Source organism: Chinchilla lanigera, unplaced genomic scaffold (assembly GCF_000276665.1).
Source record: "Chinchilla lanigera isolate Chin_1 unplaced genomic scaffold, ChiLan1.0 scaffold00108, whole genome shotgun sequence".
Lineage (NCBI taxonomy): Eukaryota > Metazoa > Chordata > Mammalia > Rodentia > Chinchillidae > Chinchilla > Chinchilla lanigera.
In genome coordinates this window covers 576,671-595,236 of record NW_004955509.1, presented here as the reverse complement: position 1 = coordinate 595,236, position 18,566 = coordinate 576,671, and the positions used below count along the sequence as shown (strand labels likewise).

The window sequence follows — 18,566 nt, the reverse complement described above, 5'->3', positions numbered from 1 at the left end:
CTAGACACTATGTAGCCCAGGCTGGCCTCAAACTTGTGGCATTCTCCTGCCTCAGCGTCCCAAATGCTCAGATTACAGGCACATGCCAACATGCCTGGCCTAATATCCTTTTTCTTATAAGGATACCAGTTATACTGGATTAGGCCCAGCCTAATGACTTCATTTCAGAGGAAGCACCTCTTTAAAACCATATCTCCAAATACAGTCATATGCTGAGGCACTGCGGGTTAATAACTTTAATATGTGCATTTTGGAAGGGCACATTGGGGCCCCTAATACCGAATTTAAGTCTTCTTTTCTATCTCTCTATCTTAGTTACTTTTCTCTCGTTGCTGGGACAAAATACCTGACATCCAGAGTTAAAGGACGAAAAGGTTTATTTAGCTCACGGTTTGTGGAGGTTTCAGTCTATTCTCAGCCGGCTCCAAGGCAGAGTGGCTTGTGGCAGAGGGCAACAGTTCATGGCAGCAGAAAACAGCAAAAGCAGCAGGAGCAAAAAGGGAGGAAGGAGAGAGCAAGCCTCTTATCCTCTCTTATACTGTGTGCAAGCTACCCACCCCAGGGCGGGTGTAGCACTCACACTCATTATCCCAGCATTGGACCATGAATCAGTCACAAACTCTAGAAGCCCGCCCCATGACTACTTGAGGCTTTGAGGGGACATCCAGACACAAACTATAACACCCCCTTTCTTTTTGCCTGGGGGAACTGAGCACCCACTTTGAGCCAGACATTCTGGTAAGTGCTGGTAATAAGATGTGGTCTCTGCCTGGTAAGGTTTACAGTAAGGTAGCCAAGATAGATATTTTAAAAGTAACAAGTGACATGGAAATGTGCTTTTGTAATGGATGACAGGAAGGCCTTCTTCCCATCGGTTCCCAGACTGGCTAGGCAGGTCAGAGAGCCACGTTAAAACTGAGCTAACTAGGAGGTTAATGAGTCAGCAACTTGTCAAACCTCGGGTTTGTTACAAAGTAACAGAGAGGAAGGCCAATCAGCAGCCGGTGCTACTTCGGCCTGCCCCTTACTGTGACGCGAGCCTCTCCCACTCTCTCTGCCCCGCCCGCTGCGTCCTCTGTGGCAGCCACCAATTCTCCCAGAAAGCGTCTCCCTGGGCTCTAACAATAAGGGTCAGTCGGCCACGCCTGCGCTGTGGAGCCGGGCCGGGGAGGCGGGTGGGAAGGGGGAGGCGGGTGGAGGACGGGCCTCACCGCGGGCGGGAGGCGGGGAAAGCAACGCAAGCAGCCTCGACGCCATTTGCTGCTGCTGAGCGTGGGCGCCAGCGGATCGCGGTAGAGCTTGGTCGCCGGACTCTCCCGCGCACGCAACTCGGCCTCCAGCTCCAGCCGAGACCCACGCGGACCTCCGCTGCCCCGGGCGCCCCCTCGGAGGAGTCGCTGACGCCGCAGCCACCCGGGAAGAAGTCCGAGAAGCCGCTCGACCGTCTTTACCACCATGCCCAAGAATAAAGGTAATGCCTCCCGGACCCGGACCACAGCGAGGCTCCGATCGGTTTCCCCGGGCCAGCCCGCGGCCTCCGGACTCACCCAGGCCTCGGTGACCTTCCTGCCTTCCCTCCCGGCCTGCCTGTGGCCAGGCGGGCCGCGTGCGACTCCGGGCTCCAGGGAGGAGGGGAAGTTACTCGTGTTGCCCAGTTTGATCACATTGGGGTGGAGCCGACGCCATTTTTGTGGGGCCTCCTAGGGGAGAATGTGGGCTTTTGCCCCTGATTCGCGCCAGGCTACGGTGGCGCGTTAGGGACCTTTAGGGACACCGCCAGTGGACCTCCTGGCCATCGCAGATGGGTTCCTTTGGTTTTACGGGGCTAGGGAATTTAATCCCCGGGTGCAGTTCCGAACTTGAAAAGGGCCATGTCCTTCGTGCCCATCTGGTACTCCTGCCTGGGCTGTTCTATCCACAATGCTCAGTATTGTTGAGGTTGTTTCTTGGTCCCTTGAAACAGCGGGCGATATCTTGAGACTTTTTTTCCTTGATACATTTTTAAGATTTATCTCTAGGGACTTTGCTACATTTCTTTACACATTTCATTTTTTCTTAGACTTGGTTTATATTATCCTAAGTTTGCTACTTTTTTCTCAGACTGTGTGTCCTTGATGGGAATAAAAAAAATACTCTGAACATACACAGATTATCACATTTGACGGTAAGTTTATCGCGGATTTCCAAAATAGAAGACTTGGCCAAAGTTAAAGCAGAACACTCGTAAGGAAACCCTGCTTTTATAGAATCACCGTGTTTCTGTTAATTCTGGTATCCTCAGCATGTATGGCAGAAAATTGTGCGAGTAGAAATAGGAAAAACTGTATTTCCTACGGGAGAGGAGGAGCATATTAGAAGTTCCTTTTGATTGCTCATCTTTAGGATCTTCTTCCCTGACTCAGGCCTGCTTGTGAAATCTACTTAATATTTGATTGGCACCAGGTATTCTTCCTCATTTACTCTTTGTACATGGCAGTACTCACATCTTTCAAAGTGTTCCCATCACAGTTGTGTCCACGACTTGGTGCAGTCCTCGCAGACCACTCCACCATGCTGCCCTCAGAAATCAAACTTGCAGGTTTTGTAGCAAGAATTTTTACTACTAATTATTATAGAAAAGATGGTGTAATAACATGGCATTTTTAAAGTCTTAAATTTTTTCTTTTAATCTGTAAAATCATTTATTTTGAAATGGTAATTGGATTACATCAATAGGTATTCTCATCTTCATTTCTACTGATGAAATTTCCAGTTCCCTCACTAAACTCTTTAAATTTTGAGACAGAGTCTCCTTATGTAGTATGGGGGCTGGCCTTGAACTCACTATGTAGCCCAAACTGGCCTCGAGCTTGTGGCAATCCTCCTGCCTCAGCCTCCTGAGTGCTGAGATTATAAGCATGCCACCACCACTCCTGGCTAAAGGGCAGGAATAGCATCTGTCTTAATCACATTGGATTGCTACCATTTGAAACTTAGGAGATGCTCAATAAATATTTGTTGGACTAAATCATCTCCCTTCTGTTGTTGATGCCACCCTTAGGTGAATAATAGGTTCCCCTTTGGTTGCAAGGGGACATGACTTCTGCACTAACTGCATCTAGTTCATTAGCTTTGCATCTTGCTTAGGGAAGATTCCACCTGGGAATTTATTTTGATTTAAAAAGGGGATCTGACAATTTCAATTTAGTTTAAAGATTTTTGAATTTTATGAAGTTTAGTAATACAGAAATAAGCTCATACTTATTTTTCTATCTTCATTGGAAAGTCCAGAAGCCCTGTAAGTATGATCTTGTGGTGGTTAACCCAAGTGTGGGCAAAAATTGCAGTGGACTATGTGTTGCATGGCTTTTGAACTAATTCTTACCAGTTTATTTCCTCTAGAAATTCTTAGAAAGCCATCCTCAAATAAGGAAAAGGCGCATCCTTTGGCCTGCTCTTGAAGGGTGTGTTGGTTACTTTTCTCTTGTTGCCAAAACAAAATACCCAATGCCCAAATTAAAGAGGAAAAAGTTTATTGAGCTCATGGTTTGTGGAGGTTTCAGTCCATACTAGGGCAGGGTCCAAGGCAGGGTGGCATTGCAGAAGGGTGCAGTCAATGGCAGAAGACCTCAAAAGCAACAGGCACCAAAGGGGAAGGAGCAGAAAGAGCAAACCTCTTTCCCTACCTTACATTGTATGCAGGGTACCCGCCCCAGGGCGGGTGTAGCACTCACAGCCATAATCCCCGCATTGGACCATGAATCAGTCACAAACCCCAGAAACCCGTCCGGTGCCTGCATGAGGCTTTGGGGAGACATCTAGATACAAACCAGAACAAAGAGCATTTGGGGCGAGGTGCTCCTACTCTTTGAAATGGTACTGTGATTTTAAGAGCACTACTCTTCCAGGATGTATGGACTACTCTTGATTGGTTCATTTGAAGACTTTAACTGTTTTGGTTACTTTTTTCTTCCTCCTGGGACAAAATACCCAACACCCAAAATTAAGAATGCAAAGGTTTATTTAGCTCATTGTTTGTGGAGGTTTCAGTAATCAGCTGGCTCCAAGGCAGGGTGGCATGGCACAGGGGCAACAGTTCAAAGTGGTGGGACACAGCAAAGGAAGCAAGAGCAAAGGCAGGGAGCCAGCCTGCTTTCCTCCCTTATATTGTCAGCAGGCTTTCTACCCTAGGTGGGGTCCCTTAAACCCACACCACCTCCCTTTTCTTTCTCTTGCACAGGATGAGGATGTTTACAAAGTGAGGACCCTGGCCCCCTGCTGAGTCACTTAGTTAAGCTTGTAAACTTGGCAAGTTGACACAGTATATCAACCATTACACTTGCCAAACTGTAGTATGTAAGGCACTGAACAGAGCAGGTATGATCCTGGCCCTCCTGCAGCTTGCACTTTAGTTTGAAGATCTGCCTTGCATAATGGCTTGAAGTACTTTTCTCTAAGAAAACATTTTTGGTTTGCCCTAAACATGTCTTAAATACAGAATTCTAAGGATTGAGATGGATGGATCAGGAAGTTGTAGAGACCTACCTGACAATAGCACATAAGAATGTCAGACTTCCCCAGGAGGGAGTAAGTGCACTGATTCAAGAATTTAGATGTCTGGAACTGGAGAGTGCTTTCCTAGCATGTTCCAGACCCTGGGTTCAATCCCCAGCACTGCAACCAAAAAAATGTTAGATGTCTGTCTTTGCAATGGCAAAGGTGAATGTTCTGAGTTGTTAACTTCTTGCTGCTTCCAAGTCTTCACCTCTGCCTGTTGGTGTCACTACCACTTAGAGCCTTTTACCTGACTTTTGGAAATGACTGCCCCGCTCTGACTATAATTTTAAGTGAGTTATCTGACTTCTCTGAGCTTCAGTGAACTTATTGATAAATGGGGAATAAATGTCATCTCATAGGATGATCATGAAAACTAAGCACATGGCATTGTAGCAGAATAGTTCAGAGGAGGGTCACTAATCATATAACAGACAAGGCTGACAAGTAAAAGAAAGTAAATTGAGGTTGTTAGGGTTGTATGTTGAGACAGGGTCTCACTATATAGTTCCGGCTGGCCCTGAACCTGTGGCGATCCTGCCTCAGCCTCCCAAGTGCTAGAATTCCAGGTGTGCACCACAGTGCCTGGCATAAATTGAGTTTTGAATGGAAATTGCAACATGTATGGTGTTCTCTTATACCAAGTTTGAAGAACCACAGCTCCATGTCCATTCTCCCTACTTCATTTTGGAAACATCAGGTTCCTGGCATAGGGCTTCGCTTTACAAAGCATCCAAGATTTCCGCTTAGAATATTTGTACGATGTGATCAAAATATGTGATGTTTAATTTATAAGAAATAATTATTACAGTAAAAGACACGTCACGAATCCCCCTCAAAATATTCCCCCTCACTTATAACATACTTGGCCCATCGTTCTTGCCACCTTGTGAATCCATGCTGGAAGTCCTGTTTCACGAGGGGTTTTACAAAGCGGCAAAAAGAATGGGGTGAGTGTGCTTGAAGCCAAGGGTGGGAGAGGGTCTGAGGGAGGGTAATGGCAATGTGTCTTTTACTGCAAAAAATTTTTTAAATGTAAATATTCATCGTATTGTTAATCACCATGTATGTAATTACAGTTTTATTTGCAAAGATCATGTACTAAGGTAGAATTTTTTTCTATATGCTGTACTTTTACATAATATATGCTGTTTGTTTGTATTTTGTCTCAGGAAAATTCCAAAAGGAAATTCCATGCAGCAGGGTGGGTGATATATTAACATTTAATATGATAGAAGATTATAAATTTAAGAGGACTGACTAACCAAATTAGGTGAATTTTTAAATGGAAGTAATTTTAGAAGGTAGTTTTATAAGCCTTGATGTAGTTTTTCTTCATACTGTTTTGCACATACTTGATGTCTTTTTCTTTTTTTTCCTCTCTCTTAAAAACCCATTAGGTAAAGGAGGTAAAAACAGGCGCAGAGGTAAGAACGAGAATGAATCTGAAAAAAGAGAATTGGTGTTCAAAGAAGATGGGCAAGGTGAGAGCTTGTAACTTTTTTTTTCTTTTTTTTTTTTTTGGTCTTTTTGAGGCAGGGTCTCGCTATGCAGTTCAGGCTGGCCTTGTAGCCCAGGCTGGTCTCGAACACACAAGATCCTCCTGCCTCAGCCTCCCAAGTGCTGGGATTATAGGCGTGCACCACCACACCAGGCTTGCATTTCTCATTCCTTATACTTTCTAGAGCCTTCCTTTCAGTAATCATTTCTTTTTGGTACTAAGACTGCATTGAGAATTAATGGAGTTTCTGTAAACATACAGTTTTCCTTGTTTTATGTGAACATTTGTGTTGTAACTAAGAATGAATTGTACAGTTTAGAAGGAATTAAACCTTGAAAGCTACGGTTGACAGTTGCGTGATTTAGTGAACCATTTTGATACTAGACAGTGCCTCCCAGCGAGTTTAGTAGACTGGATATTTGAAGGATGAATCCAAGGTCTCTCCATTTTCATTGCCATTGCGGTATGATTTCATAAACTACAATAAAATAAAATTAAACATTTGATTTTTCTAGACTATTTAAGACCAAGATATGTAACACTGATAAACTCTGACCAACTCACTTGCTTTTTTCCCTATATTTGAGTGATTTTAAGCCTACAAAAAAGTTGCATCTTCCTACAGTTAGCTCCCATAAAGCTTTCATCATTCACACGTGTGTGTGTCTAAGGGCAAACATTCTCACATATCATGATCAGGTAATTTAATGTTAATATGATATCTAGTAGACTGTTTTCCCAGTCACTAGCACTTCAGTACAGAGCTTTTTGTCTTTTTTTTTTTTTTTCAGTATTGGGGTTTCAACCCACGGAGCTCTGAGCTACATCCCCAGTGGTTTAAGACAAGTTCTCACCAGGGTCCCTAGGCTGGCCTAGAAGTTGTGGTCCCCCTGCCTCACTCTCTTGAGTGGCTGGGATTACAGGCATGCACCGCTCTGTGCAGCTTTGTCTTTCTATAGAGCTTTTGGTGGATATAGTCGTGCTGTACATATAAGCTGCTAAAAACAAAATATGTTTTCTGGCTAAAACACTTTTTTTTTTCTTAGTCATTCTAGCATCCCTTAGCAGTTGAGCTTGTTGGCACACAGTGCTTTTTCTTTCTTTCTTCATATTTTTTTCTCTACTTTAGAGGGAGACGCTGCCTCTGAGTGGACCAACCACCTTGAGGTGCTAGGTTCACTATAGTCTGGTAACTTCTGCGTGTCAACCCCACTTTTGAGTTTGTTTACAAGTTAGTGGATAGCCTCTTTGCAGCAGTCTTATGAAATACCTAAAGGATCGGAAGTGATACGCCTGATGTGTCCCCTCGGTGCCACCACCCGTAGTCACTTTCCTGGTGTTTTCCATTTGCAGTGAAATTAACAAAGACATTGTTAACATTAAGCTACTTGCACTGCAAATTCCATGAGCTCTGCTTCTAAAGATTCTGAGGGAAAACAAAATTGGGCAAGGGTTGGAATGGGAGAGATTGATCAGGTATAATGTATATTTTGGGACAAGCCACCTTTGATCTCTAGGGGTAGAGCATACCATCATGAAGAGAGTCGTCATTCTGCTCACTCAAAATGAGCAGATAATTACAGCATATCTAACACTAGAGGCAGGTTGTAATAGAAACAGCATTACAGAGTCTTGTTTCTGTCTCTACCATTAAGTAGCTTGGTGTTTAATTGTCTTGTACTTACATGTTGACTGCATGGATTTATTTCCAACCAGTACAACCATGTGGTCTTACCTGTCGATTTTGCTTGGGCATTTTAAGTTGCTTTTATCAAGAATTGAGCAATATCCCCTACTCTTCTTTTTCTCCTTCTCCAGAATATGCTCAGGTAATCAAGATGCTGGGAAATGGACGATTAGAAGCAATGTGTTTTGATGGTGTGAAGAGGTTATGTCACATCAGAGGGAAATTGAGAAAAAAGGTAAATGGGGAGATTTGTTTTACATTAACAAATTGGTTGCATGGCTGGGGAATGCATCATTTGTGTTGCGTGTGTGTGTGCGCGCGTGCGCGCATGTGCGCGCGCACGTGCATTCTGGGTATTGACCACAGGACCTCTTGATGTTAACTACAAGCCCTACAACTGAGCTACATTACATTTCAAGCTCTCCATCTTTACAGTTTTTATGGGCCCAAGAGTTTACCTTGAAGTCAAAACGCAAGATCCTAAGGGTCATTTTATGCACATACCATTGTTTAAGAAATCATTTGCATCACCTGTCTTATACTCCCCCAAAATATTTAACCAGAATCTGAATCATGAGGAAATAACCATCAAGTCCAAATTGAGGGCCATTTTGCAAAACAAATAGCTTCCATTGTAATAAAATGCTAATATGAAAGGAGAGAGAGCTGGAAAACCATTCCAGTTTTAAGGATAGTTAAAGGGACCTGATAGGTGGCTCTTGCTTGGGTTCTGGCTTGGTGGTTAGGAGGGTAGTTATAAAGGGAATTAAGAAAATTTGAATAATGTTGTTTAAAAGTCCAAATTCTGTGGCTGGAGATGTAGCTCAGTGGTAGAGCCTACTTTGCAGGTCCCTGTGTTTAATCACTAGTGCCAAAAAAGTCCCCGCTCTGACTTTGAAGGGTTTGGGTTTTTTTGGTTAGTAATTTCAATCCTGTTTCTTGGTTTGGTTTTTTTGTTGTTGTTATTGCTGTTGTTTTTCTGGTACCGGGGATCGAACTCACGACCTTGCTCTTGCCGGGCAGGTGCTGTGCCGCTGAGCTAAATCCCCAGCCCGTCAATCCTGTTCGTAAGCTAAAACAGTTTCAGTACTTGTGTATACTTAAATAGGTGGAAGAGAGGGATGATACAGCCATGTAGTTTTCTATTACATGATAACCACTTGGAATGGTATTGGTTCATGATTTTAACTCTTAATTTTTTTTTTGGTTTTTTGAGACAGGGTCTTGCTATGCAGTTCAGGCTGGCCTTGAGCTCACTTTGTAGTCCAGGCTAGCCTTGAACTCGCAACAATCCTCCTGCCTCAGCCTCCTGAGTGCTGGAATTACAGGCGTGCGCCACCATGTCCAGCAACTCTTTTAATTTCTAAACTAATGTTACACTAGAATTTGATTCTTCATTTTTATTTTAAATATAACCTGGTGACTTCTTTTGTAGGTTTGGATAAATACCTCAGACATCATATTGGTTGGTCTCCGAGATTACCAGGTAGAAATTACATTAAAAGTCTTTGTTGTTTACTTGCTTGAATTTCATGAGCCATTTCTTTATTACTATTAGTACATGTTATTTATCAAGACTAATGGGTTACCTGTTGCCATATTCATACATGCGTGTAGCATACTTTGATTATTCATCCCTGTAACATCCCTTCCTCTTTCCTTCTCCCTTCCCGCTCTTTTCTTCCTCTCCCTTTCTCTAATGTAGCTGCTTTAGACATTGTGCAGGTGTTCCAAGGATTCTAGCTTCCAAATGCCAGTCTACGGAGTCAACACAAAGTTTTTATTAAGATAAATGGTCCCCCATTTTATATTTAAAAGTTCCCCCTTTTTTGGAGTGTTATTACGTACTGGTGATTTTATTTAATTTTAATTAGTAAAACAGAAAATATATACATAACAGACCTCTTCCCCAATTTTTAAAAATTTATTGGTTTGTAAATAAAAATCTACCCAAGCATAGTGGCACACGCCTGTAATCCCAGCACTCAGGAGGATGAGGCAGGAGGATCATTGTGAGTTTGAGACCAGCCTGGGCTACATAATGAGCTCAAGGCCAGCCTGAACTGCACAGCGAGACCCTGTCTCAAAAAAGACATAAAAAAAAAATCTAACCATTATTGTAGGGAATACAGCTAGCATGATTTAAGCACCCATCTCACAGAAGGCGTATAGCTTGGTATTAGAGGAAGAAAAGCGTGTAAGCAACTATAATACCTACTTAGTATGACCTAAGTATGTACTATGAATGTAGATGTGCACATGGGAGAGAAAATGATAATAATGGCCCTTAAGTATCTCTAACCACAACCATGACTTTATATTCATTGTGGATCTGAGATCTGTTGAGGTCCACCTGTTGGAACTCATCCCCGTTTGATAACACCTGTATTTTATAGCCTTGATTGCACTCTTGATTTTTAACTTATATTCCAGAATTAAAGAATTTCATCTAGGTGGCACCCACCTGTAATCCTAGCCCTCTGGGAGGCTGTGGCAGGAGGATTGCAAGTTTGATTCCAGCCTGGGCAGTTTAGTGGGACCCTGTCTCAAAGTAAAGTAATAAAAAGACTGGGAATATAGCTCAGTGCAAAGTTCAATCCCCAATAATAAAAAAGAGGAGAAGAAGGAGGAGGAGAAAACAAAGAAATGTACGCTTTAAATCATGGCGTTCTCAGTTGTGGGCATTTGTGCCTTCCAGGGCACATTGTCAGTGTCTGAAGACTTCCGGTGTCGTAATGGGGTGTGAGCAGCATTCCTGGCATTGCGTAGATAGCGGTCACGGGTGTTACTGAACATCCTACAATGCACAAAATATGTTTGGCTCAAAATAATTATTAGTGTCTTTGCTGAGAAAGTCTGCTTTAAATCGATACATCATTTTAATGTGTATTCAGAAGTAGGAAGAATTATTCCCTATTAGAGGGTACCAAAGTTCTGAAAGGAATAAAATTCTGTGTAATCTCACATGATCTTTCTTCTGTGACCCTGCTAATTAAAGGGTGGTCTGTAGCATCATTGTTTTTGGGAACTTGACAGAAATAAAAATGCTTGGACCCCCATCCCAGGCTTCCTTAATCAAATTAAGGATCATGACAAGATCTCCATGGGCTTCTATACACTTGATGATTTAAAAAGTTCTGATCTGAATGACTCTGCCCTTCATTCAGTTTTGACCCCTAGCTGAAGTTCTTTTCAAATGGAGAAGTGTAAACATTTTAAAGCAGTATTTCTCAGTGAGACATTTGCATCAGAAATACCTAAAGAACTTTTAAAACTAGATGGGTAGCTGGGCGTGGTGGCACACACTTGTAATCCCAACACTTGAGAGGCTGAGGCAGGAGGATCAATCGAGACCAGCCTGAAGTGCATAGTGAGACCCTGTCTCAAAAAGACACACACACAAAAAGAGAAAAAACTAGATTGGTAGGTTTCATATCCACTAATCTTCATGAAACTTGAAAACTCCAGAAGATCCTGATTGATATATAACCTAAGAAGTCCAGCTATCTGGAAAGGCATGTAGATTTCCTTAGGTCCTATCAGAGACTCAGTTTTTTTTAATTGTATTGTTTTATCAACGTGCAAATTATGGTGCCAGGAAACTTATATACCAAGTGTATTAGAAAATACCTTAAAAAATTTGCATTTGTGTAGTTAAGATCTGTGAATGTATTATTTAGTTAGTCATTATTAAATTATGCATGTAACTTTCTTCTGGCTTAAACACAAGGATCTTTTGCAGGGATAGAAAACTTTATACATTTTTTTGTTGTTTGGTTTGTTAGGACAGGGCATCCTTGTGTAGTTCAGACTGATCTTTGATCTCACTGGCCTGGAACTCCCACCACATCCAGCCTAAAACTTTATTTATTTATTTATTTTTCCTTTTTGAGACAGGGTCTCGCTATGCAGGTCAGGCTGGCCTTGAGCTCACTTTGTAGTCCAGGCTGGTCTCCAACTCACAAAGATCCTCCTGCCTCAGCCTCCTGAGTGCTGGGATTACAGGCGTGCACCGCTACACCCAGCCCCAACCTAAAACTTTAAAATTTAAAGAAAGGGAGAAGGATTTGTTGCAAAGTAGTGAGGGGTTTTTATTCAACTTGAAAGTAATTTATGAAATAACTGGTAATATTTTAGTATAATCAGTTCTAAAACCTGCTTGTTTGTATTTAAGGATAACAAAGCTGATGTGATTCTAAAGTACAATGCGGATGAAGCAAGAAGTCTAAAAGCATATGGCGAGCTTCCTGAGCATGGTAATGACTGAGTTCAATTAACTTGTCAGATGGTGGTTAGGTAAAGGAATTTTCATAGAATTTTGGAGACTTATTTATTATAGTATACTAGATAGTGTAAGAAAAAATATTACTACAATTCTGTTTCTGACAAATACACTTTAAGTGAGGAGTTATGCTTTATAAGTACTAGGCTTCTGCGTAATGCCAAAGGAATTATTTTTTTACAGTAATATTTTTAAATTCCTTTATGAAGGGCCAGGGGTGTGGCTCAGTGGTAGGCTCCTTGCCTGGCATGGATAAGACCCTGGATTCAATCCCCTGCACCACGAAATTGTTTTTTAAAATAATTCTTGCTGAATGTGGTGGCACATACCTGTAATCCCACAGTCAAGAGGCTGAGGCAGAAAAATTGCAAGATTGGGGCCAGCCTGGACTATAATGCAACTCTTCCCAAAGCATCAGGATTTATTTAAGAGGTCAGTTTTCGATCCATTTCCCACACTCAAGAGGCTGAGGCAGAAAAATTGCAAGATTGGGGCCAGCCTAGACTGTAATGCAACTCTTCCCAAAGTATCAGGATTTATTTAACAAGTCAGTCTTCAATCCATTTAATCCTTGTATCATAGTGACCTGCAGTTTTTTCAACTAATACTCTTTGTTTTCCCCCTTCTAAATACAAAAGCAATGCATTCTTAATACAGACAACTTAAATCTCTCATAATCTCATGAAGGAAAATACACTTTATATACTATTTTTTAGTATATGTGCTGCCAAAGCAGGCACTATATACTATTTTGTAAGCGTACATTTTCTACTTGTCAGATGTTTGGGGGCTATCAGTATTTATGATCTAAGAATTACTCATACCTGGAAAGGCCTAGCATATCCTAATTCCTTTTTCATTGCACCTTTCTGATTGATGTGTCTGTCTAATGATTGGTGAACTAGCTATGATATTATCTCAAGGAAATAAAGTAGGTAGCATGTGCTCAGAACTTTTTCTTTTTTTGAGACAGGGTCTCACTACGCAGTTCAGGCTGGCCTGGACTCGCTGTGTAGCCCAGGCTGGTCTCAAACCCTTGGCAGACCTCCTGCTTCAGCCTCCCAAGTGCTGGGACAGGCATATGCCACCACGCCCAGCTGTTCACAACTTTTTTTGAAGCATACCTGGAAGATGTCATAACTTCAAAACTAATGTAATTAGAACCAGCCTTGGCTAGAAATTAAAAATACTTATATGAATGACCAAAAAAATTAAACAAATACTCTTCATCTTGATAGAGCAGTGATCTTTGAGGAAATACTGCATAATATTTTGCTATGTGTAGTAGGTTTGGTAGATAAGAGGTTTGGAAGGATTCCCGAAAATGAAAACTTTGATTAAATTACAAAGTTGGCTTGTGTGAATTTTCTTTTATACCTCAGTACTTACTATCAAACCATTTATAGTGGGCAATTATTCATTTTATTTATTTATTTATTTTTTGTTTGTTTTGGTTTGGTTTTTTTCCAGTATTGGGATTCGAACTCATGACCTTGCACTTGCCAGGCAGGTGCTGTGCCGCTGAGCTAAATCCCTAGTGCCCCCTTTTTTTAAATTTTTTATTGTTTTGGTTTTTTCCAGTACCGGGAAAATTATTCATTTTAGTAACATCATGATTATATATTTGTTGTGTCTCTAGCTAAGATCAATGAAACTGATACATTTGGTCCTGGAGATGATGATGAAATTCAGTTTGATGACATTGGAGATGACGATGAGGACATTGACGATGTAAGTAGATGCACCCCGATTTTCTCATTTCTGTTTATAAGTTCTCCATAGAGAACCAGCCCTTTCTCCAAAGTCCTTTTAATTCTGGGAATGTGGAACACTTAAATAAGAGTATATTTTGAGACTTGTCCATTATTTAAAATCCTCAGTATTTGAAAAACAGCCAACCTGTTCATGCTTTGAGACATTACTCTTCATTATTTCTTCAGAACAAATCAGTGTTTGCCTTAGCAATATGAATGTCAGGTACTCTAATCATAACTTCAGAGTATTTAGGGCTGAGGACATAGCCCAGTGGTAGAATGTGCAGTGGCCCTGGGTTTGATCTCTAACACTGCAAAGAAGAAGAAATGGAGTAGACATCTGAGAAATACAACATCAAAAGAACTACCTTCTCAAGTGAGGCATTAGTATGTTAAAGAATAATCCTGTTTGTTTGAGCCAGCTTAATGTTGAAGTATTGAAATTAGAACATTCATTGAAAGCCTTGTTAAAAGGGTTTATCTGTTGAGTGTGCACTATTGGTAAACTCCTGGTTTGGCATGTTTATTTTGAGGAAAATATATTGTTCCTAATAAAGCAGTAGTGCCCAAAAGAGTGCTTTTCTGCTGTTACTGTATTTAAGTGAAATTCAAACGTGATTTTTTTTTTGCAATATAAATTTAGTAACTGATGTAACAAGTTATTTTTATGTGTTCACATCAGGGTCATAATTTGTGTGTCTTGCTGCTAGGCTGCTTCAATCATCTGTAATACATATGTGACTGTCCATCAAGTGGCTTTTTATTAATTTTATTAGTATCACTGATAAAAGTGATTAGATCCATTTGTACCACCAGTGGTAAAACCACCTGATGGGGCAGTCATGCATGTATCACATGTGGTTCAAGCCAGTGGGAACTTGTTAAATCTGGTTTCAACCCCCTTTACATAGAATGTAATTCAGGAAGCACCCATATATAAAAACTCTAAAATAATACTGTTAGATTTTAGTCAAAGATGTAATTTCAAAGTATCTAGAAGCAGTTGTTCCCAATCACAAGTGTGCAGTGGTATTACCAGAACTTTTCAAAGATAACAAGGCAAGTTTTTCTTAGGTCTGATTCGGGCAAAAACACATGTGGTTCTATACAATCACCTCAGGACATTGATTCGAGGACCCACATATGCACACAGATCCTCGGGTCCCTTATATAAGTGGTGTAGAATTTGAAGCTGCCCATACTGGTGCATGCCTGTACTTGTACCACTCTGGGAAGATGAGGCAGGAGGATCACTAGAGAGACATTGTCTCAAAATTTTAAAAAAGCTAAGGATTGAACAGTAACACCTTGGTTCATGAATGCTTCTGTTTGCAAACAGATTCATTCTGTTCGCAAACAAAAGCATTTGGCAGAATTTTGCTTCCATTCAGACTCCACCTTGGGTGAAAAACACGACCAAGGCCATCTTCCCCACACAAAAACAAATGCACTCATCTTTCCCAAAATCGTAAAACCAAGATACTAGTGTATTTCACTGCAAAGCTTCTGAGTTTAATCCCCGATACCACCAAAATAATAATTAATAAAAGAAATTTTAAAAACTTATTTATTTTTGTCTTTTTGAGACAGGGTCTTGCTCTGCAGTTCAGGCTGGCCTTGAGCTCACCTTGTCGCCCAGGCTGGTCTCGAACTCACAATGATCCTCCTGCCTCAGCCTCCTGAGTGCTGGGATTACAGGCACGCACCACCACTCCTGGCATAATTTTTAAAATTTTAAAAAGGGCTAGGGATGGAAGGAAGGTAGCAAAACAAAGCTGCAGTACTTGCACATAACCCACATACATCTTCCCATATATTTTAAATTGCCTCTAGATTATATAGAATGCCTAATATTCTATAGATGCTAAATAGGGAGTGGTGCTGTCTTGTTTGGGGAGTAATGGCAGGAAAAATGTGTATACAGTACAGACACGATTTCCTTAAATATTTCTTGTAAATTATTGAATCTGTGGATTTGAAACCTGTGGACATTAGATTTATCACATAGCCATCCTTAAATTCATCCTTAGTCAGTCTTAAATTTTGACACATCTCCGAACGATGAATTACAAAGAATCTGAGTGCCTCCCCCCCAGTGCATATGTGCCTGTGAGCTTTTAAACATGGTACTGTTCTTACGGACGTGCAGATTTTAAAGCATAGTGCAGTATAGGGCTGGGGGTATACTTCTTTTGTTGTTGTTGTTTTTGTTTTTTGTCTTTTTGAGACAGGGTCTCCCTATGCAGTTCAGGCTGGCCTTGATTTCGCTTTGCAGTAGAACATGTGCTTACCATGCTCAAGGCCCTGGGTTCAGTCCTCAACACATTTTTTAAAAACCCAAAATAGAAAAGAACACAGAATTTCTAATGTATTTCACTTTGGACATCTTGAGCCAAGAAAATTCTTGTGACTAAGCTGTGGCTAACACTGTATTAGTCACTTTGTCATTGTTGGGACTCAATGCCTGACACCAACAAATTAAAGGATGAAAGGTTTATTTGGCCTCATGATTTTAGAGGTTTCAGTCCAGGTCAGAAGCAGAATGGGGAAGGGCCTGCCGCAGAGGAAAGCTGCCATGGCTCCTGAGAACACTATTTCCTGGACACATTCTCCAGATGGTTTATAGGCGTTCTAGCTATACTCTTATACCAGGTTAACTGGAAGAGATTTCAGACATACTTGTCAGGTTCTTAAAGAGATCATATTTCCTTGTGTCTGCTCCCACTCCCAAAATACCAAATTTTACATCAGTAGCACAAAAGAAGGGAAAGAAATGCAAAACTTCATGAAGCATATTCTAGCCAAGTATGGTGGCACATGCTGTAATAACGGAAGTTAATCTGTAATAACAAGCACTTCAGGAGGATAGCAATTTTGAGGCCAGGCTGGGCAACTAAGTGAGACTTTTCACTTAAAACAATAAAAAGGGCTGAGGTATAGCTCATCAGTGGTAGAGTGCTTGCGTAGTGTGAGTTCAGTACTCACTACTGCAAAAAACAAATTCTGTGTAACATGTAGCATTATAAAGGACATCATAAAGACCACTGACAGCATCCCAGAATTGAGAAGTACCTGTTTCCCAGATAACCTAGGGCAGTGAAAGTTCTACTTATATGTAGTAGACTGGAAATGGTCTTTTCTTTTTGACCTGATGTTTTCTGTTCCTTTCAGATCTAAATTGAACCCAACATTTTACATTCCAGTTTTTCGGAAGATTGTCCTACAGTTTGAATTTTCGCCATAACCCTCCAAGAAGTTTTCATTAGCATGATTGTAACTTATTAAGGCAGTATGATTTGGTTCTAAGGTATTTGTTTCTGTAAAAACTGTTAATGACGAATTATCTTACGTGAAATGTTAAGCCCATTTTGCTCTATTGATATAATGGAGCTTACGGATAGAAGACCACGTGTATTTCAAACAATAATGCATTACTGCCTTTCCTGCTTTGACCACTTCCAGTAAGTAAATGGATGTTTTGAATAAACCATTTGCCTTGTATTCATTATGGATTATGATTAACCCCTAACTTTTAACTAGCTTATCGACTATACAAAATCTTTCTGTATATTCTGGTTACCTAGATGTTCCCTTGAGATTTTGATATGATTTATAGGAGGCCTAAATCTGCATTTGAATTAAAAAAAAACAGGAGATTTGTTTTCCATATTTATGTAGGTATTTTATACTAATTTTGATATCATTACATTGTTCTCATGATTTTACTTTGCCATCACAAACATGGGCTGGGGGAAGCATTTCCCAAATGAAGTTTTAGAACCTGGGTTTTTAATACCAGTTTTAAATTTGTAAGGTTAGTTACAGAAATGAAACACTAGGTGGCACCCACGTAACAGTGGAAATGTTGATGTAATTGTTGAGGTGGTTTTTTTTTTTTTTTAAATTACTGTGCATAGAAAATTTCCCAAACAAGAAAAGATTGTTTTGATCATTGTTTTGATCATGTATGTAGGCTATTTTTGCAGAATAGAAAGATTTGTTTAAAAATGTTATTTTCAGAAGTCATGCATATAGTTGCAATTGTGAATGCTTTATAAGCATTTAACTAAGTACTGGGGTGTAGCTCTCTGAAAAATCCCTAGATTCAACCCTCAATACAATACTGGGAAGAAAAAAAGATGCTCTCTAATTTCTGGTGGAAGAGAAAGCAACTGTGAGAAATACAATAAAATAATCATGCTGCAGAGTATATTATATCCTCACTTTGTAATAAGATTATAGTATGTGGGCAATTTTGGTTGGTAAGTTTGTTTTTGCTTGTATTGGGACTTCAGGTTTACCCTTCCTTATTTAGTTTATCAGCTTTTCTAATAAAATGAAATTAGGGCTAGGCTAGTCAAACCTCACTAGGTACATTGCAGTCATGTCATTTTAAAGCAAATCGATCATGTAGCTTGTGGAAATTTTACTATGTTGGTCTCCAGAGAACTTTTCAGTGATGGAAAAGTAACACACAACAGAATAAATAAGCTCTTTTAAAGTCCCACTTTAACTAATTTTCTTTCCTAAGTATGCAAACTCTGAAGTTGAAATATGAGATACTATAAACATTATGACAGCGTATCTTTGTGGTTCCTGTTTCTTATTCTATGGAATTTCTGTGCATTTACCTAGGTGGAATGCAGCTAAGACCAAGGGCTGGTTTTTAATAACTCAGAAGAAACCATCCTTGAAGTATGTACTTGGCAGTTGTCTTCCTCAGTAACCGAAACCTGGGGTATTTATGCTTGTATACCTAAAAGTGTTTCGCTAAATTTACAGTGTGTGTAGATCCTTACATACGATTTT

General features: G+C 40.5%; 1 protein-coding gene across 1 annotated transcript; it reads left to right on the top strand.

Annotated features, from left to right (window-relative positions):
- The first annotated feature begins 1,208 nt into the window (after positions 1 to 1,208).
- Positions 1,209 to 17,262, top strand: Eif1ax (eukaryotic translation initiation factor 1A, X-linked). The gene is made up of 7 exons (XM_005407808.2): positions 1,209 to 1,471; positions 5,934 to 6,017; positions 7,853 to 7,956; positions 9,157 to 9,207; positions 11,896 to 11,977; positions 13,643 to 13,734; positions 16,929 to 17,262. Exons 1-7 carry the CDS (start codon positions 1,456 to 1,458, stop codon positions 16,932 to 16,934), a joined length of 435 nt encoding a protein of 144 aa, XP_005407865.1. The 5' UTR covers positions 1,209 to 1,455; the 3' UTR covers positions 16,935 to 17,262.
- Positions 17,263 to 18,566: the final 1,304 nt, after the last annotated feature.

What these genes read in the sequence shown, in the direction of transcription:
- Eif1ax (XM_005407808.2), top strand. An exon ending in GAGGGAAATTGAGAAAAAAG is followed by an intron (nt 7,957 to 9,156) that starts GTAAATGGGGAG and finishes CTTCTTTTGTAG; the next exon opens with GTTTGGATAAATACCTCAGA. An exon ending in TTGGTCTCCGAGATTACCAG is followed by an intron (nt 9,208 to 11,895) that starts GTAGAAATTACA and finishes TTTGTATTTAAG; the next exon opens with GATAACAAAGCTGATGTGAT.